Here is a 19,469-nt window from a genome sequence, read left to right as displayed (position 1 = left end):
GAGATGGAGAGGGTGGAGGAGTTGGACTTGTAGGAAGTCCTGAGGGAGTAGTCCCCAACCCTGAAAGCCAGCAAGGGCTCCAGGATGGCAACTAGCTCCCTCGGTAGCGACAGAGCGATGTCTCTCATAGTTGAGCGTGGGTAGCGAGCTTGGAAGGACACGTCTGCACAGGGCGAGTGTCCAAGCCAACATGCACAGATTGATCTCAGAATGTTTTTGTATTGTGAGATACAGTTATATGAATAAAGGACTTGTATAAAGTGGTAGTTCTGCATTTAACTGAAGAATCAATGTGGATACCGGCAGGTGTCAGTTTGCATGACATTGTGTGTACCACCACGTGGTGTGAGACAGTGCTGCCTTAATTCTCCGGCAAGCCCACTCCACCCCATCCCTCACTCTCCCCCTGATTTCCTCTCTGTATATTCAAACCAGACATGTCTGATGAATGACAAGACCTGTGATGCCGGTGGTGAGTAAATACGCACCAGATGTGTCCCTGGTCTGTCATATAGTGGTACTGCCCCTGGCCTGTCACGGCACCAGCCATCAAACAGTACCTGCTCACAAGTAAGTAGTCCTAACTGAATAAACATTATAACTCCAGGCTACTGACAAGATGATTCCCCAACAATGGAATCATTGACATGATTAATGAACTGATATTAATTGTCACTATTTTGGCTTGACATTATGACATGGCTGGCTACAGGCAGTTTCCAGAATAGCATGTTTCAATTGTCATACATGAAGGTCACAGCTGCTATTTTATCTTTCTGTCATTTGTCCATCTTTGTGAAATAAATAAATCAAGTTTATAAAATTAATCAAGTTGTTATTATGAAATACCCAGTATTTAAAGTTTGCCAATCTATCGTTGAACAATTGGTTGTGTTGTCCATACGTGGTGGCCAATGTAACTCGGGTGTAGAATCTACACTGTGCACAGAATCAAGAAAGAAGGCAGCCATTATAAGAGATTGTCATCATCTAGGGAGAAATTGTGACTTAATTCTGTTATCTTAGCAATCGATTTTAATCTTTTAAAAGCTATAATTCAGACAAGTTCAATTAAATTACTCTGGGGGCACATTTGGAAGGTCTAAAATCTTTGGGAAAATGTTTGGATTGGCTCTCTTTGACATGGTGGCAGAATTAGACATGTTAAACTAACAGGCATGTTCAACCATCTAAATAGGAGGCCCCCCGAGGGGTAGCCTGTGTCAGTGAGACCAAGGCAGGGGACTTTTGTTGTTGTTGGACTTTCTATTAAGGGGTGAGAGGTGGAGGGACTTGGTGGAAAGACTGATTACTGAATGAGACGCCATCTGGACAGGAAATTACAGCTGTTTTCACAAGAATTAAACTTTTTAACGAAGAATTTTATGTGATTGCAATGGGAGATGTCACATGACACACTGGTAACTGTACTATGTCATTAGTTTACACTGCATGATTTTTTTCAATGCAATTGTGTCATGTCAGATAGCTGTTACTTAGCTATCCTATTCAGTCATTACATGTTGCCTTGTGAGTAAACTGATGGATTTGTCAGGGCTGTTCAAATGAAACATCAAGAGCATAAAACATGTCTGTCCATGAGAACATCATGTCAGTGTCTTCAGTTTTGCTGGATGAGGCTGCTTCTTGCCGCTGGTTGTCAGTGTCTTCAGTTTTGCTGGATGAGGCTGCTTCTTGCCGCTGGTTGTCAGTGTCTTCAGTTTTGCTGGATGAGGCTGCTTCTTGTCGCTGGTTGTCAGTGTCCAGGGAGTTGCAACATGTGACTGTCGGCAGCTCCAGGGTGACAAGTGCAGCAGAGATGAACATGAACATTTCTAATGCTCATTTCATGTTCATCACCATGATGACTTCTCTATCATCATGACAATTAGGCCCGATCTTCACTCGCCCATTCCGTGTCGTGTAAATTAAGTTGTCACATACCCAAATCAATGCCTACTTGCTATGCATGTCACTGGCGTGCTTCCATGGAGGAAGTTTCATTTCCTTTCGAGGAGTTAGTCAAATTCAGTTGTGGAAAATTTGTTTCTTATTATGAGGACTAATGACAAATGTTGTCTTTGTGAAGTGTGGAGACAAGACTTGATGAGATGTGAGACATCCCGGCTTGTTCCCTGACTCGCAGACATCACAGCGTAGTTCTGGTCAGTCAATCATATTTGCACCAGTTGTACATAACTATCTCACAATAATTCACTCTGAGAGCTTTTGATGCATGGTGACTTGGAATTTCTTGCTGATCCTAAGTGATCCAGTTAATGATGATTATTGGTTTGAGTATTGCAGCTACTGAAGAGTAAGGAAAAGCAGGTTTAGAGAGCTTAATTGTTGCAGAGGTGGATCGGGTAATATAGGAGTTCCTTAGCTCCTATTTGGGAAATATTGTATCATTATATAAAATAATGGAAACAGTGATTATCAAAAGCATTTGATATACTGCACTAAATGAGGTATAAAAACTGAAGGTTTCATTGATTAAAATGTCTGTTTTAACTCCTTCAAACCAGTCAACCAGGAGCCTTTACTGCTGTGAGACCAAGTTCCCAGAGACTCTTGAGTGATAGATGAAGCCAACATTTATCAAGGAAATTGTCTGCTTGTTTAACTTCTTTGCTAATACATAACATACACCATTTGAAAGGTCCAATCCTACTGTTTATAAATATGAAAGTTATGTTTATCACATTATTTATATAATGCATTTACAACCTAATTAAGTTTATTTTAAATATGAAATGTAAGCTAACACATTCATAATGTCCAGAATAAGCACTATATAAGGAAGTGAAAATTTGATGATTTGGGGCAATTTAGGATTTCTTTATATCCACTTACCTATTTCTTTTTTATTTTCATTGTTTACATAATCGAAAATTTATTTTTAAAAGAATTTTAAATATTATCTGTCATCACTCATTGCCCTATACCAGTGGTTTTCCGCTCAGTAACATAAATACAGGGAAATAAAATTATATATGGATAACATGTGTGACGATTCGGTCGATCTTTGGTAACATTAGAAAGCTCCCCTGGAGTATTTTTGTAGGTGTGGTGTAGAAAATGGTTTCTAATGAGGCTTTCTTCTCGATATCTGCTACAAGGATCGTGATTGGTCAAATTCAAGTATGTGACCTAAGGCAGCCAATCAAATTACAGAAATGGATTCCTTCCTTGTATATGAAATATTTCAGATATAGAAGAAATCGTGTTATTCTTAACGTTTTAAGCATTAAATCGCGACCTTTATTAATAATATGGAACTTTGTGGATGTATCGTGCAAGGTTACGACCTGTGACAAAGATTTCTCATGCATATATCGTGTCCGAGTCTAAAAATCAAGTAGAAATATTTTTAAAATTGTTATTTGTTACATTTATATAATTTACTTAAAGGTTTGCTTGAAACATCTTTATTTTGCTCTTTGACATGCTTGATATGGACCCGCTGTCGATGCTTGGGTTCCAGAAATTGTTTTTCAATAACATTGCGGAAATGGTTAAAATATTTTAAATGTATTAATAAAATAGGATAAATACAAATAATTTTTTACTTTGAAGTTTACACGTTATACAGCTTTTCAATTGGACAAGAGTTCGGTCACCTGACAGCAAAATTGATGTTCATAAGTGTATCATGAAACCGTGTTCTTGAAATGACATAAACCCTGACGGACTACTTCCAAATTCCTGGGGAAAACCCTGGGAATTCCCAAGCATGAATACGTACAGGAACGTACTTTCTGATCACTTAGACCCTTTAATCTTGAACTCAGCGTTTTAGTATACATAGAGAAACTTCAGAGAGTTTGACTGCATGATTGTTCACGAATATCCTCACTTTGACCCATCCTTGTGAACAAAACAAAGAAATGCACATCCAAACTATGGTTGTATCAACTCGATCCATGTCGACAGTGACAGTCTACAGCAATCTATGATGAAGTCACACGTATTAAATCAAATTGTATATAGATCTTGGCCTACATCCTTTGAGGTTTGAAATTGTGATAAAAAGTTTTGAATTACATATTTTTAGACATTTTGCAAAAAGTGATAGATTTAATGAATAATGTGACAGGTAGGTTCATAAAATTAGGTACTATTTTGGCATGGTTATGGGGTGGCCGGTTTATCAGCCTGCAGTGTCTAGGGACTCATGACATTTTTGCCGGTTTACCGGCCTGCGGTGTTGAAAGAGTTAAAGAACTTATACGCTTTGTTTGTATTGAGAAATGTCTAATGACATGAAGTGATCTTTCGCTACAACCCTTCCATGGGGAGGCCAAATAATGGATGAACGTTATAGACAATCAGCGGTTTAGCCAAGGTGGAGTTGTAGGGAGTAGATGAACAACACAACTGTACATGCTTGCTCTGCCTACCTGAAACAATATTATTTTTTTTCACATATGGAACAATTTGACCAGACACTTTCGAGGCTGACATGCTCGATCATATAACTTTGTTGACATACAAATTAACAACGCGTGTGGTCTGACGTTGATTAATGAATAATTTGCACACTCGTATATGCAAGGGGCCGACGTATGGTTCTCAGTAGGAAGTGACAACTTGGAGACGATGGCTTGCGGTATATACAGTTTTACTTTATACATGTAGATATATACATACAAATATATACATACAAAAAACACTATGTGCCAGGTCAGCACATAAACAATATTTCAGATTTTGTTGGGTACAGGGTATTCATGGTTAAGTACCGTATTGATGTTTCATACACTTTTCTGGATTTCGAGTTATTTTGCAATTCATCGTTCTCATTTGGAGTCAAACGGACTGTAGTGGTTGTGGTTCCCAGCCTAACCCTAGCTAGGCTAAGGGTAAGACCTTTTTTTTTTCCTTCGTCTCAATCTCTCTGGACCAAGGTTTATATAGCCAAGGTCACCTGAGATTTAGTAAGTAATAAATATAAATATAAATAGTAATTCATCAATGACATACTTGCACATCTCGTTCAGGATGGCAGACGGTCGATGTACACAAAAATGGGGATTAACAAATAGGATTAGCATCTTATAAATAACAGCAATTAAGTGTTACAAGGCATATAGATATCATGGCTCTAGGGTAATGAGCCTTTGCAATTAAAAGTTCTTCAGACAATGGGTGTCGTAAATCAGTCGCCATGACATAACAGTCAAATTACAACAAATTTTGACTTTTAACAAATCAAAGTATGTCATTTATGATGTATCTATTCTCTGTCAACTAAAGTTCGTTTCAAGGCCTCAGTAGCAGTAATCTGACCGAGGTTGCTTTAAATAACGATGAGTTGTGCGATCTACCGATCACTTCACTCACAATTTCGCCGAAATTAGTGTAAACAATATTGAATGAATTTTTGAATAAAATTAATAAAATGTGTTACAAACATAAGTCCAGATATACAATGTACAGGTTTTTATTACAAGATAGTATAATGCTAGGATGAAACTGCGGACTGCAGTTGATTTGTTGATTGGTATTTCCGGTGTTGCATACTTGCAGTGAGCAGCTGGTATGTTTTTTGCGATGGGGAAAAAACATTGTCTCAGTGCAAAACTTTTATTAAATATGGACATACATTTTTGGCACCATGTGTTACCGCACGCTTTAATCAAGGTTTGCGCTGTATTGAAGTTCACAATAGCTAGGGAACACTGCATAGGTAAATATGCACTATTGTTTGCTGAAACCTGCACTAACCCTGGGGTAGCCTAGGTCACTTCTTTGTCTGTGAGAAAGTTGAGATCCAACAGGTTGAAATGTTCAATGATTTCCAATATTTGAATCAATTCTACATAGATTAAATGCTCTGATAGTGATCAGACTGTTGGGTAGAAGTGACTAGTTGGATTAATCTTGACAAAATCTATAACCCATATATTTTCATTAAAAGTTAACTGAAGTAATTTTGGTAACAGCCTTCAATTTCCTGGCTAGCTGATGAGCCATCCTGTCAAAGCCATCAAGTGAGATATATGTTACACACTTGCTCAGGCTTGTTTGTTTCCTCTGCCTCGGAAATCAATGAGTTGTAGACCAAGCGAGAACCCGAACATTCCTTGAACTGTTCCCAGAACTGATATTGCCCCAAGATATATCCTCCTCACTGACTACAGAAACACCTCCCATCAGGGGAGCACTTATCTTATTTACAGAGAAAAATACATTACTGAAACAATCAGGTTCTCCCTTCTGAGATTATCAAGAAATCCTTTGATGAAAGCAGCAACATTTAATAGGAATGTGCTGATTGTGGAGATCTCTGCCCAACCTTGGCTCCCCTCCCCACAGATGTGCTAGACCACCTTTTGCTGACATTCAAGTACTTGCATGGTTGGTTGTGTTTTCACTTGGTAAGTAAGTGTTGCATGTTGATTCCCAAATTGAAACAATATGTTAACCCTGAAATCTATACATAAAAGAATTTAGTTTGAAACCGACAAGTGTATACAATCAACAAATGTATTACAAAATTAATTCAGCAAATCAACACAAATTATTGCCCAGCAATTAAGATAGTACACAATATAGCGGTAGCACAATATTCAATGACAGTATGGCAGTGGTCAGTATCAAATACAAGAAATACAGTGGTAATAGCAAAAGTCAGTGATAATAATATATATTCACCCAGCAGCGACAGTGGCCAAGCTTCCATAATAGGCTAGGCAAGGATACAGTGATGATGGGCGATCCTCAACATGAAAGCTATTTCCGAAGCAATGAAAATGTGTGAGAGATACGTAAACACACTATTGTCCCCTTAGATACAACCTAACAAGCTACTGGAAACTTTTCCATACTGTGCCCTCACCACATAGAACTTTACAGAAATGTTGGTAACATGATATCACCATATACTGGATGAGAAGTTTACACACCACACTAGCATCTAAATATAGTAACTTCCTGATGACTGATCACTGTCCAAACACAATGCAATTAGAGTCTACCGAATCCCAACAGAAACAATGCAACACAGCTACATTCACTGTTAAACAATAAAATACACTGCCATATAGCAGTAGCTACTGGGAAGATTGCAGCTTTGTGTGTGAGATATGTCCTTACAGCTCTTCACCATTAACACTATCTCAACACCATAAACATCACAATTTTAGACGATTGATCACATCACATTTTTTAATTGGAATTTGACCAGGTTTTACATTCACACATGCACATTCTAGTTGAGATGTCATACAGTTTTAGTAAAGGGGTTGCAATCCACATGGCTGACTTTTGTCACAATGTTGATGTGCAGACTCTCCAGTAAGATATGATCTGATAATAAACTAGTTTTTAGTATTCAAGTGTTACAGAATGGAATTCAAGTGGACAATGGCTTTCATCAGATTTTTAAAGGCTCAAAATGATTTGGAAATTTAGGAATTTGCTTTCAGCTCATTGATGTCTTGAAAGAAGGGTGGAAGTATTCATTTCCTCATTCAGGTCAAACTCTCCGTGTGATAAAAAGCAATACAAAAAGGTGGAAAGGCTTAGGGTGTTAGTGTTATTCAACAGCAAGTTGTCCTGGAGGTGGAGAATCAAGGTCGCAGCTCCTCTGGGAACATCCCAGGCACTGGACCAATGATGTCTTCAGTCACATCAAAGAAGTTGATGGCTTAAGTAGATCACCAAAGCTATGATTCTCTCTGATGTAATTTAAAACATAAATCTTGATTGGTGCGTTGAAAGACTTCAAGTGTTGCGTCTATTATTACAAAGTGTCTCCAGTTGAAGTATGCGAAGAGAACGATTATGACTGACACTCTGATGAACTGTTGCCTCTCCCCCAAGGTGATAGCCAACCCATAATTTTCATCAGGCGCTTAGTCCCTGCTTTACTAATTTGATACATTGTGCCACAGTATTTAGTGAGGCTGGAAACAGTAAACACCAGAAGAGTAACTCCGATTGCTTGTCCGAATGAGCTCCCCAAAATCTGAAAATTGTATTGATTGGAAAAGATTCATCTGAATGAGTTGAATGAGGTCTGGTACAGCACTGCCAGCAAGCAAACAGCCAGTAGGGTTATTTTAATTATGTTGTCAAATGGGGAATTAGCACAAGCCCTCCTGAAAAATCATGACAGTATCAAGGCTGTGCCAAATTTGAATACTTAATCATGATCAAGATTTGAGGGAGAGATTGATGGTGAACAGAGCCTCAACAGTACCATTGTGTGGGATGTTTCAGCTGAAAGCCACTTCAGTTCAGTCAATGTTATGAAGTGTTACAAACAGTTTCTGAAGTATATTGTGTCTGTAAATCTTGATTTATGTTGTATGATTATACTTTGACTATTTGAAAACAATTATCAGTTAACACACTTATTGTGTAATGTGACTTGAAATGGTCCTAGCTTCAGTGTAAGCATCACATCCGAGTTAAGAACCATGCGCCCCTCAATTGGTACTGCACCAGCGTGTGTGAAGTGTAAATAATGTAGGCTTCCAACACTGGATATGATGTGTAGATGACACTGATTGACAAGGTATGTAACAAGACGGACCAATCAGTCATATATGTATCAGCAAATTGTGGGCTTGTCAGAAGTCTTAAGTCTTCTTAAGCCAGTAATGTATAGTCACTGCCTTGTTAATTGATCTCATATTTATGATGTTGGAGCAAGATTGTAAATCTGTAGCTGCAGTTGGAGCTGCTATTATTGTCATGGCTTCTGCTAAACACTTCCTGTCTTAATGGGTATATCGATCTCTTCTCCTGATCGGTGATGCCCTATTGGCATAAATCACAGGCTATTGGATACTGTTTGGACCATGATAACGGACTGTTTGCATGTAATTGTCTGTAATAGAGGAAACTCTATCAGCAGAGAAGCCTCAGTGCATGTGGGATTTGCATGTTGTGTGAAGCAGTGCTGGTCGTGGTGGTACTTGAGGTTGTGCGAGTTGTGTGAAGCAGTGCTGGTCGAGGTGGTACTTGAGGTTGTGCGAGTTGTGTGAAGCAGTGCTGGTCATGGTGGTACTTGAGGTTGTGCGAGTTGTGTGAAGCAGTGCTGGTCATGGTGGTACTTGAGGTTGTGCGAGTTGTGTGAAGCAGTGCTGGTCGTGGTGGTACTTGAGGTTGTGCATGTTGTGTGAAGCAGTGCTGGTCGAGGTGGTACTTGAGGTTGTGCGAGTTGTGTGAAGCAGTGCTGGTCATGGTGGTACTTGAGGTTGTGCGAGTTGTGTAAAGCAGTGCTGGTCGTGGTGGTACTTGAGGTTGTGCATGTTGTGTGAAGCAGTGCTGGTCATGGTGGTACTTGAGGTTGTGCATGTTGTGTGAAGCAGTGCTGGTCATGGTGGTACTTGAGGTTGTGCATGTTGTGTGAAGCAGTGCTGGTCATGGTGGTACTTGAGGTTGTACAGGCACAAAATTAACACTGCTGACCAAAAAAGACAAGTGTAGATTGCTATAGAGAGAAATAAAATGTTGTTTGAATTTTATTACATGTCAACTGTTCAAACAATGGCAGTATAGTTTGTTTGAAAAACAAAAAGAAAAAGCACAAAATTGATGTTATTCTCACCAAGAAAACATTTGATGGAGCATGCCATTGTTCACATTTACTGAATCAGACAAAGTAAAGCAATGAATGGTTGTTTTGATTGAGTGAACTTTGGAATTAAATATGTTATGGCTATATTCTTCATTGATGTGACTAAAATACAGTAGACACAGGTTAATGTAATCTGTCCAGTACCGGACAGACACATTCATTTTGTAGCATCACGGACAGGAGACACAGGTTAATGTAATCTGTCCAGTACCGGACAGACACATTCATGTTGTAGCATCACGGACAGTAGACACAGGTTAATGTAATCTGTCCAGCACCGTACAGACACATTCATGTTGTAGCATCACAGACAGTAGACACAGGTAATGTAATCTGTCCAGCACCGTACAGACACATTCATGTTGTAGCATCACAGACAGTAGACACAGGTTAATGTAATCTGTCCAGCACCGTACAGACACATTCATGTTGTAGCATCACGGACAGTAGACACAGGTTAATGTAATCTGTCCAGTACCGTACAGACACATTCATGTTGTAGCATCACAGACAGTAGACACAGGTTAATGTAATCTGTCCAGCACCGTACAGACACATTCATGTTGTAGCATCACAGACAGTAGACACAGGTTAATGTAATCTGTCCAGCACCGTACAGACACATTCATGTTGTAGCATCACGGACAGTAGACACAGGTTAATGTAATCTGTCCAGTACCGGACAGACACATTCATGTTGTAGCATCACGGACAGTAGACACAGGTTAATGTAATCTGTCCAGCACCGTACAGACACATTCATGTTGTAGCATCACAGACAGTAGACACAGGTTAATGTAATCTGTCCAGTACCGGACAGACACATTCATGTTGTAGCATCACGGACAGTAGACACAGGTTAATGTAATCTGTCCAGCACCGTACAGACACATTCATGTTGTAGCATCACAGACAGTAGACACAGGTGTCCAGCACAACAAATGCCCATCACACACACTGCATCCAAGAAATGGGCAGTGTCCTTGTCTGGAAGAATGATGTCAATTGTTTGCTTTATCTCTTAGGAACACCCATATTCCATATTATACTTACAGTGTCCCATATATTTCTTTGTGACCCAACACGACTGACAGATTGGGAAATGGCTTAACAAGTGTCCACAAAGAAACTTTGTGAAGTCTTCTATTTCATATTGAGAAGCAGTGTTACTGAACAGGGTTGCTTACTAAGGAAGATAATTATACCCCCGACCTAAAAGGGCAGGAGTACATAGTTACACCAAGGTATTCTGTCCATCTGTCTGTCTGTCCTGCCGAGGACATTTTGAAAACTTGAAAACTACTACCGGTACATAGATTCTTTTCAAACTTGTTGAACACATTTTATAGCTACGTGACAGTTTCAGTGCAAAGTTTGGTTTCAATATTTGGATTGTATGAAAAAGTACAGCTTTTTTTATCATTTTTTTATTTAGAATATTTTAACTTCAGCATTTGTGAGACTTCACTAAGTTTTCTATGTGGACATTCGTGTGACTTGAAAACTACTACATGTATTCTTTTCCAATTGGTTGTACCGTTTCTATACCAATAGGAGAGGTGCAGTGCAAAGTGGATTTTCTGAAAAAAATACATATCAATATTAAACTTTGCACTGCACATCTTCTATTAGTATGGAAACTGCTCCCTAAATTCCTAAAAGAATCAATGAAGTAGTTTTCTAGTTATAGGTTGCTCTAATATTTCATTAAAAAAGAAAGAAAAATAGCTGATTTTTTGCAAGTTTTGACCATAGAATATTTCTTTACTTCAACATTTGTGCGACCTATAACTTGAAAACTACTTCATGGATTTTTTCCAATTAGGAGTACAGATTATGTATTAATAGTAGAGGTGCAGTGCAAAGTTTGATGTTGATAAGTGGATTTTCTGAGAAAATATGTTGTTGTTTTTTCATGTTTTGAACTTAGAACTATGTTGGAGTCAAAGTTGGGGGTAATAGTAAGTGTTGTTCACAGTTTGTCTTGTTCCTGTCGAAATCAGTTTATTGTATGTCAAGGTGCTGCATGTGGCTGGAGAGAACGTCTCAACATCCCTAATCGCCAGTGCTTGGACGGACCATATTAGGTTTGGTGGGCAGCTTCCTGAAACTAAGAGAGGTTATGACAAGTGGACTCATGTTCGTTTGAAGACTTTTACATCCAAAGACTGCCTGTTGAATGTTAAGCTGAGTGTTCGGCCTCTGATGCTGTGATGTTGCAGATATTGTTAGAAAGTGTATCTTTGATGCAGAGGTCTTTGAGAGAAGAGAGGTGATGTTTCAAGTCTGATGGTGCTATTCAATCTGTCTAAGTGCCTATCTATTGATCATGGCCATTCCTCAATATCTTGTCAGACAAACGGCAAGCAAATCTGTGCCTCCCATCGTCCTGAGTCCAGCACGTTCTGACTGTTTCTCTGCCAGTCCCACTGTGCCAGCCACACTTGGGATTGAACTGATACATAGAAACTTTGAGCCAGCAGTTGTTAAAAAGCAAGTAATGGATTGGTATGACCCTGAGATGATGGTGGGTGTTCCAGTAGTTGAAGACTGTAGTTGATGAGGTGCTACTTGCTGTCTCTGGCTGGCAGGGTGGGGCAGGCATCATATGACATGAAAACAGAAGCACCTAATGGAGAATATGTTTGATGACTTGTACAGTTTCTCTAATGTGTTCGTTGACTTGTACATAAGCTCCAATGTGTTTGACGATTTATAAAATTACTCCAGTGAGTTAGGTGATTGTACAAATGCTATGTCATAGCTGATGAGTATCTATAATATGATGCAATTAAGAATGTGTGTATTTGTGATGATAGATTGCATTTGTCAGTTATATTCAGGAGAAACTTAAAGTTATGTACCATATGTCGCTGTGTATAAGGCGAGTTTGTCGTACCTACAATTAGGGGGCTTTCAAGGGGGGGTCATCTTATACACAGGATTGAAGAGTTTTGATGTTTTTTTCCCCAACTTAAAGACATTACTGTGAGCATGAAACATCAGAAATACCATGTCAACAAATCCATCCTGAAGTTCGTAAACTAATCATGTAATTATACTCTCTGGTTATAAAAAGTTTTTATTGGTTATCTGGACTTATGTTTGTAATCTATTTTATTAATTTTATTCCAAATTTCATTCAATATTTATTTACATTTATTTCGTCAAAATTGTGTGTGAAGTGATCGAAAGATGGCACATCTCACCGTTATTTACACCAACCCATGGTCAGATTATATGTCCACATAAAGTTTTCGGACGATACAATGTATTTTAGCCTTCGGAAGACAAATATGTTTTTATTGCAAATGGAGGGATTGTGTATGCGCTGGTGATGTGCTCCATTCCGAATCGCTTTATAGGCGGGTTTATAAATTAGCATCAATTTTGAAGGCTTTTACAGTGGGGTTGCCTTATATGTGGGATTGCTTTATAGACGGTGATATACGGTAGGCAAAAGAGCTTGATTATTATTTTGTATAAAAGCATTTAGTGTCAGTTGTGTACATGTTAGTACATGGTATTTGAGTGATCTCCAAGATATGTACATGGATTGTCTGATTGTCCATGAATACATGTTGGTGTTGTTTGCATTTCTGTATTCACCTTGATGACAGTAATGACGTGATATTGATGTGGTGTATTGTCCCTGGCGTGGGAGCATTGGCCGTCTGGCTATTGATCCCCACACAAAGCTACTATAGCAGCAGTCTCTTGTAGTTCCGTGTTGCCAAACATTAATAAGTTCTTTGTTACAAAATATATAACTAGTCATGCGATACACTGGTGTGTGGACAATGGCTTTTTCATCTTTAAAACCGTAATGACTTATTTCACAAGTGGATCCATTGAATATTCATTGAGAAACTGGAGATCTGTACTAACCATCTATTTATCATCCAAATTGGCTTCCACAGGAGAGATTTGGTGAGATTAAGTGATATCTCCTAGGAGATATTGCTATAGTGAATTGTATCAATGTGTTGCAGACCATTGTGACATCATCGGGTACCATGACATCACTTATCTTTCTGCATTTTACACTCAGGGCACTGGTTATTACACTTTACAAACAGAAAAAGTTGGAAGTATGATTTTGGATGAGAAGTAGAATCTCAGCCTTTGACACCCTCTCTGTGTTCAACAGAGGTTGATGAAGGCTGTATTAACCCTCTCTGTGTTCAACAGAGGTTGATGAAGGCTGTATTAACCCTCTCTGTGTTCAGCAGAGGTTGATGAAAGGCTGTATTAACCCTCTCTGTGTTCAGCATGGGCTGAATAATGCTGTATGAGCCCTCTCTGTGTTCTGCAGGTGAGGGGTTGATGAAGGCTGAATGAACCCTCTCTGTGTTCTGCAGGTGAGTGAGTGAGGTAATGCTTTACGTCACATCGGCAATATTTCAGCCATATCGTGACGAGAAATTAGACATGAAATATACATATATTTAAACTTTATAAAAATCTGTCATCGAAGGACAGTATGAGAACTAGAATATCACAGATAAGATTTTAAAACTAGTTGCGGAACATTTAAAAGAATTAAGTATTAAGGAACAAAACAATATAAAAATGGGCTAGAGATCGTCAGTAACTAAAGGGAGATCACCACACCAGGGACCATGGGGACTTACAGTACCTTTGCTTCCTGCATGGACCCTGGCAGGATTTACACCATCCCTTCAGTCACTGGCGATTTCTGCAGGTGAGGGGTTGATGAAGGCTGTATTAACCCTCTCTGTGTTCGGCAGGTGAGGGGTTGATGAAGGCTGTATTAACTTTCTCTGTGTTCAGCAGGTGGGGGGTTGATGAAGGCTGAATTAACCCTCTCTGTGTTCTGCAGGTGAGGGGTTGATGAAGGCTGTATTAACTTTCTCTGTGTTCAGCAGGTGGGGGGGTTGATGAAGGCTGTATTAACCCTCTCTGTGTTCTGCAGGTGAGGGGTTGATGAAGGCTGTATTAACCCTCTCTGTGTTCTGCAGGTGAAGGGGTTGATGAAGGTTGTATTAACCCTCTCTGTGTTCTGCAGGTGAGGGGTTGATGAAGGTTGTATTAACCCTCTCTGTGTTCAGCAGGGGCTGAATAATGCTGTATCAGCCCTCTCTGTGTTCTGAAGGTGAGGGGTTGACGAAGGTTGTATTAACCCTCTCTGTGTTCTGCAGGTGAGGCGTTGATGAAGGCTGTATTAACCCTCTCTGTGTTCAGCAGGTGAGGGGTTGATGAAGGCTGAATTAACCATGCTTTTGTATGTTTTCAGCGCGGGGAGTCGCGGGAGGGACTGATGAAGGAGCTGGAGAGGGAGAGGATGCTGAGAGTGGATGCTGAGCAGCGGCTCCTGGAGATGAGGTTGGAGAGTGACTCCTGCCGCTCCAGGCTTCAAGCTCTGCAGGAGGAGTTCAAAAAGTAAGTATATGTGTTGTAGTGCAGGGGACAGCAGTAGCTGGCTGGCTCGTACAGGGGCCAGGCACAACAGTATACAGTCGTGCCTCGTTTATACGGACACTTGCGTCATTTCACAATTCGTCCGTATAAACAAATTTCTGTATAACTGAAACCAGCTTCTTACTGGAAGAGTTACTTCCCTTCAATTATGCAACTCATGACAGATGACAGAGCAAACAGATACATCCATTTTCCAGGAGATTTAGCCACTTCTGCTTGTCTTTTAAAAAATGTCACCAATTGTCGATTTTCCTATGGTATGTCCAAATTCAGTGCCATAATGCTTACTGATGGTTTCTAAACTTGCTGAAGGGTGTTTTTCTTTAAACAGACATTTTTTTCCCTTTTTTCGCGTGCTGTAACTGCCTGTCGCTTACGTTTCGCTGGTTGACAGGCCATACTTACACAACTTTGACCTCTGACCTCCACAGACGCCATATTTATCGAAGGGCATTACATGTAGAATAAACAAGCTCGTCTCAAACGTAACTCAGTGTCACTTGGTTAATTGACTTCTCACGAATCAAAGGATTACCACCAGCGGAAGGATGACCACCAGCGGAAGTGTATTGTCCGGATAAGTGAGACAATTTTGTGTTCATTTCAGTGTTTTGTGTATGAAAATGACCGTCCAGTTCCGGAAACTGAATTTCTGGATATACGGGTAAATTTATATAGTAATTATTTCGTTTTGAATGAAAATCGTCCGGGAACCAAGGTTTCCAGATATCTGAAGTCCGTATAAACAAGGCACGACTGTATGTCTTGTAGTGGTGGGGATAGCAGTATATGTGTTGTAGTGGTGGGAACAGCAGTATATGTGTTGTAGTGGTGGGAACAGCAGTATATGTGTTGTAGTGGTGGGAACAGCAGTATATGTGTTGTAGTGGTGGGAACAGCAGTATATGTGTTGTAGTGGTGGGAACAGCAGTATATGTGTTGTAGTGGTGGGAACAGCAGTATATGTGTTGTAGTGGTGGGAACAGCAGTATATGTGTTGTAGTGGTGAGGACAGCAGTATATGTGTTGTAGTGGTGGGAACAGCAGTATATGTGTTGTAGTGGTGGGAACAGCAGTATATGTGTTGTAGTGGTGAGGATAGCAGTATATGTGTTGTAGTGGTGAGGACAGCAGTATATGTGTTGTAGTGGTGGGAACAGCAGTATATGTGTTGTGGTGGTGGGAACAGCAGTATATGTGTTGTAGTGGTGGGAACAGCAGTATATGTGTTGTAGTGGTGGGAACAGCAGTATATGTGTTGTAGTGGTGGGAACAGCAGTATATGTGTTGTAGTGGTGGGAACAGCAGTATATGTGTTGTAGTGGTGGGAACAGCAGTATATGTGTTGTAGTGGTGAGGACAGCAGTATATGTGTTGTAGTGGTGAGGACAGCAGTATATGTGTTGTAGTGGTGAGGACAGCAGTATATGTGTTGTAGTGGTGAGGACAGCAGTATATGTGTTGTAGTGGTGAGGACAGCAGTATATGTGTTGTAGTGGTGAGGACAGCAGTATATGTGTTGTAGTGGTGAGGACAGCAGTATATGTGTTGTAGTGGTGAGGACAGCAGTATATGTGTTGTAGTGGTGGGAACAGCAGTATATGTGTTGTAGTGGTGAGGACAGCAGTATATGTGTTGTAGTGGTGAGGACAGCAGTATGTGTGTTGTAGTGGTGGGAACAGCAGTATATGGGTTGTAGTGGTGGGAACAGCAGTATATGTGTTGTAGTGGTGAGGACAGCAGAATATGTGTTGTAGTGGTGGGAACAGCAGTATATGTGTTGTAGTGGTGAGGATAGCAGTATATGTGTTGTAGTGGTGAGGACAGCAGTATATGTGTTGTAGTGGTGGGAACAGCAGTATATGTGTTGTAGTGCTGGGGATAGCAGTACATATTATTATCAATGATTAAAGAAAACAGCCCTGTTTTCACAGTTTAGAATAAATTGCATAATTGGCACATATGCTGTCAAAGATGGATTTTGACTGTCCTTTTTGCTACAGATAAGTTTAGCTCAGAGGTAAATAATAATAAGTAATGGATTCAAATAGTTCCTGAATCAACTGATATTTTGGATTATGAAAGCTGCTTTAGATGCTTTAGATATCTCTGCAATATCATAAACCTTATTCAGTGATGCAGCTTGCAAGGAGGGATGAATCCATGTGATCGCACGAACAGGTCATAATCTAGCAACCCCTGAAGATTCCGGAGTAGAACAGGTCTTCAGCAACCCATGCTTGCTGTAAAAGGTGACTATGCTTGTCCTAAGAGGCGACTAACGGGATCAGGTGATCAGACTCGCTGACTTGGTTGATGCATGTCATCGATCCCAATTGCGTGGATCGATGCTCATGATATTAATCACTGGATTGTCTGGTCCAGACTTGATTATTTACAGACCACCGTCATATAGCTGGAATATTGCTGAGTGCGGTGTTAAACAACAAATCAACCAACCAACCATAATCTAGCATTATGATCCTAGTCATTTTCAATCAGCTTTTTACCAGTTTCTATGGGTGATATCAGATATGTGTTTGAGTGTTTTCTGTGTGCTGTGCATGGCGAGTATCTCTAATTAGGGTGTCTCTAGGGTTGTCCCCAGTCTAACATGGACATGGTTATCAGCCATCTACAATTGTCATTACTCCACTGCCATGATAATATCACTAGTCCAAATGAATGATTTCCCTAGCTTGTCGATAATCCACCGCCAGAATGTCTGTCAAAATTTGATTATTTCATCTCAAAGGGACTCTCTATTCAAGAAACGATAAAAACTATAGATTTGCCGGAAATCTGAATAGCAGCAGGACAGTGGGGATGGTGGCTGTCTAAGTTGTGTGTCAAGTAAGGCTAGTTCACTGGGAGAAGGAACATGGCAACAGGGAGTGTCACCTCTGCCAAAGGCAGGATTTCTAGGCAGCTGATGGAGTTGTTTGTCAAAAAGATATATTTTCAGAGTTTGTAAGCATTCTGTTAGTCCTGCACCATGACTGTGGAATATATTTATTCTATGAAAACAAAACACAATCTAGAAACGTATACAAAAGCAAGTCTAGCTAGCTCTATCAGCCTTGGGAAAATTATTTTTTTATTTTAAGAGTGAAGAAGGGTATTGTGTACTATAAGATTTTATAGACTAAATGTTAGTCTAGCATTCTGTCTATGAGAAATGATATGGGTGTTAAAGTGTTTGTATGATAGAGTGGTGTATGTGTCAGGTTTGATGTATTGGGGTCAGCTGGTACCTGCATGACCCTTGCCAGCTGATAGTGGCCCAGTTGTTGGGCTGCCCTGTCACTCACTGATTACAACCTGTGGAAGGCAAACATTTTTATTCAATTTATACTTTTTATGTTAGTTTTTACAAGTTCTGTTCATCCATCTGTTTCATGTGAACATATGTTATCAAGCACACGTATCATTGACTTGATAGAGAAGTTGCAATCTGGCTTCAATTAACTAATCACATTCTTCCAGATTGTAATAGGAATCATTTGAGTTGATAATGAGAAAACGTGGACATTTACCGTCTTAGAGTATTTGAGATTTGAGCTAATGTTTATAATTACCCAATTACCATAATCAGTGGTAAACGTACACAAGCCTATTAAGGAAGAAAAGATCAGCAGTCCTTTTTTATAAGTGACTTAATCTCAAGTCCATCAACACCATTTTCAGAGCTTGTCTGTTTTGATCATCTCCTGGTCAGTAAATGGAGTTCGGACATATCAACCACAGGTCAAGGGTGAAGTGATTGGCAAATCAATCATGTATTAAACAGGCACACCCGCAGGCATTTAATCCCCCGGCTGCGGACAGACTCAGCCTATGTGGAGCCGCTCTCTCTCCAACATTTTCCTAGAGCTGTACCATTTCTTTTACATCAATTCATGATAGAATTACTCAGAAACCAAATCTATCTTTAGTGCAGAGTAAAATAGGCACAATTTCTGACCCATCCTGCCAAGGCTGAAACTCTGGAAACACACCCGCGTTAAACTAATTTCCTCCAAGTCGACAAGCTTCGTAATCAATGAGATTTAACGGTGCTGCAAAAACTAATCTTTTGTCTGTTATCCGATCACCAAAAAGCTGAATCCTTTCATCTGCAATAATCGGAACAGCTTTGAATATTTTCCATACAAAAATTTGATGAATTGCATGGTTACACTAAAATAGCCATGGGGTACAACAAGAAAGGATATGATTTTATTACTCTCTTGTATGAACATAGAATGTCTCACTTTGTGGCAAGTTTGTAGAAATCTGTAATACTAGTTTCATCCAGTAGTGCTGATGATGCCAGTTCTTTCCAAGACTGGACTCAATAGAAGGTGTACCATAGCTTCTCTGTTTGGCCAGCACTTTATTGGCTTTGTAGAATATTTGTCAAACTGTTTTTGAGTTATTATAGTGTTTGAAA

The 19,469-nt window shown here is 39.7% G+C and overlaps 1 protein-coding gene across 8 annotated transcripts in view; it reads left to right on the top strand.

The window, feature by feature from the left end:
- LOC124149528 overlaps positions 1–19,469 on the top strand; it is a 193,009-nt gene that overhangs the window by 148,710 nt on the left and 24,830 nt on the right. For all 8 annotated transcript variants that reach the window (XM_046521180.2, XM_046521178.2, XM_046521181.2 and 5 more), the window contains one exon: positions 14,853–14,998. In XM_046521180.2, coding sequence (XP_046377136.2) covers positions 14,853–14,998 — 146 coding nt within the window. The remainder of the gene's footprint in view (positions 1–14,852; positions 14,999–19,469) is intronic.

The sequence above is a fragment of the Haliotis rufescens genome, unplaced genomic scaffold (assembly GCF_023055435.1).
Source record: "Haliotis rufescens isolate VD_foot unplaced genomic scaffold, xgHalRufe1.0.p SCAF_4, whole genome shotgun sequence".
Taxonomy (NCBI): Eukaryota; Metazoa; Mollusca; class Gastropoda; order Lepetellida; family Haliotidae; genus Haliotis; species Haliotis rufescens.
The sequence above is the reverse complement of the archived record's forward strand: the minus strand, read 5'-3'. Positions and strand labels throughout refer to the sequence as shown.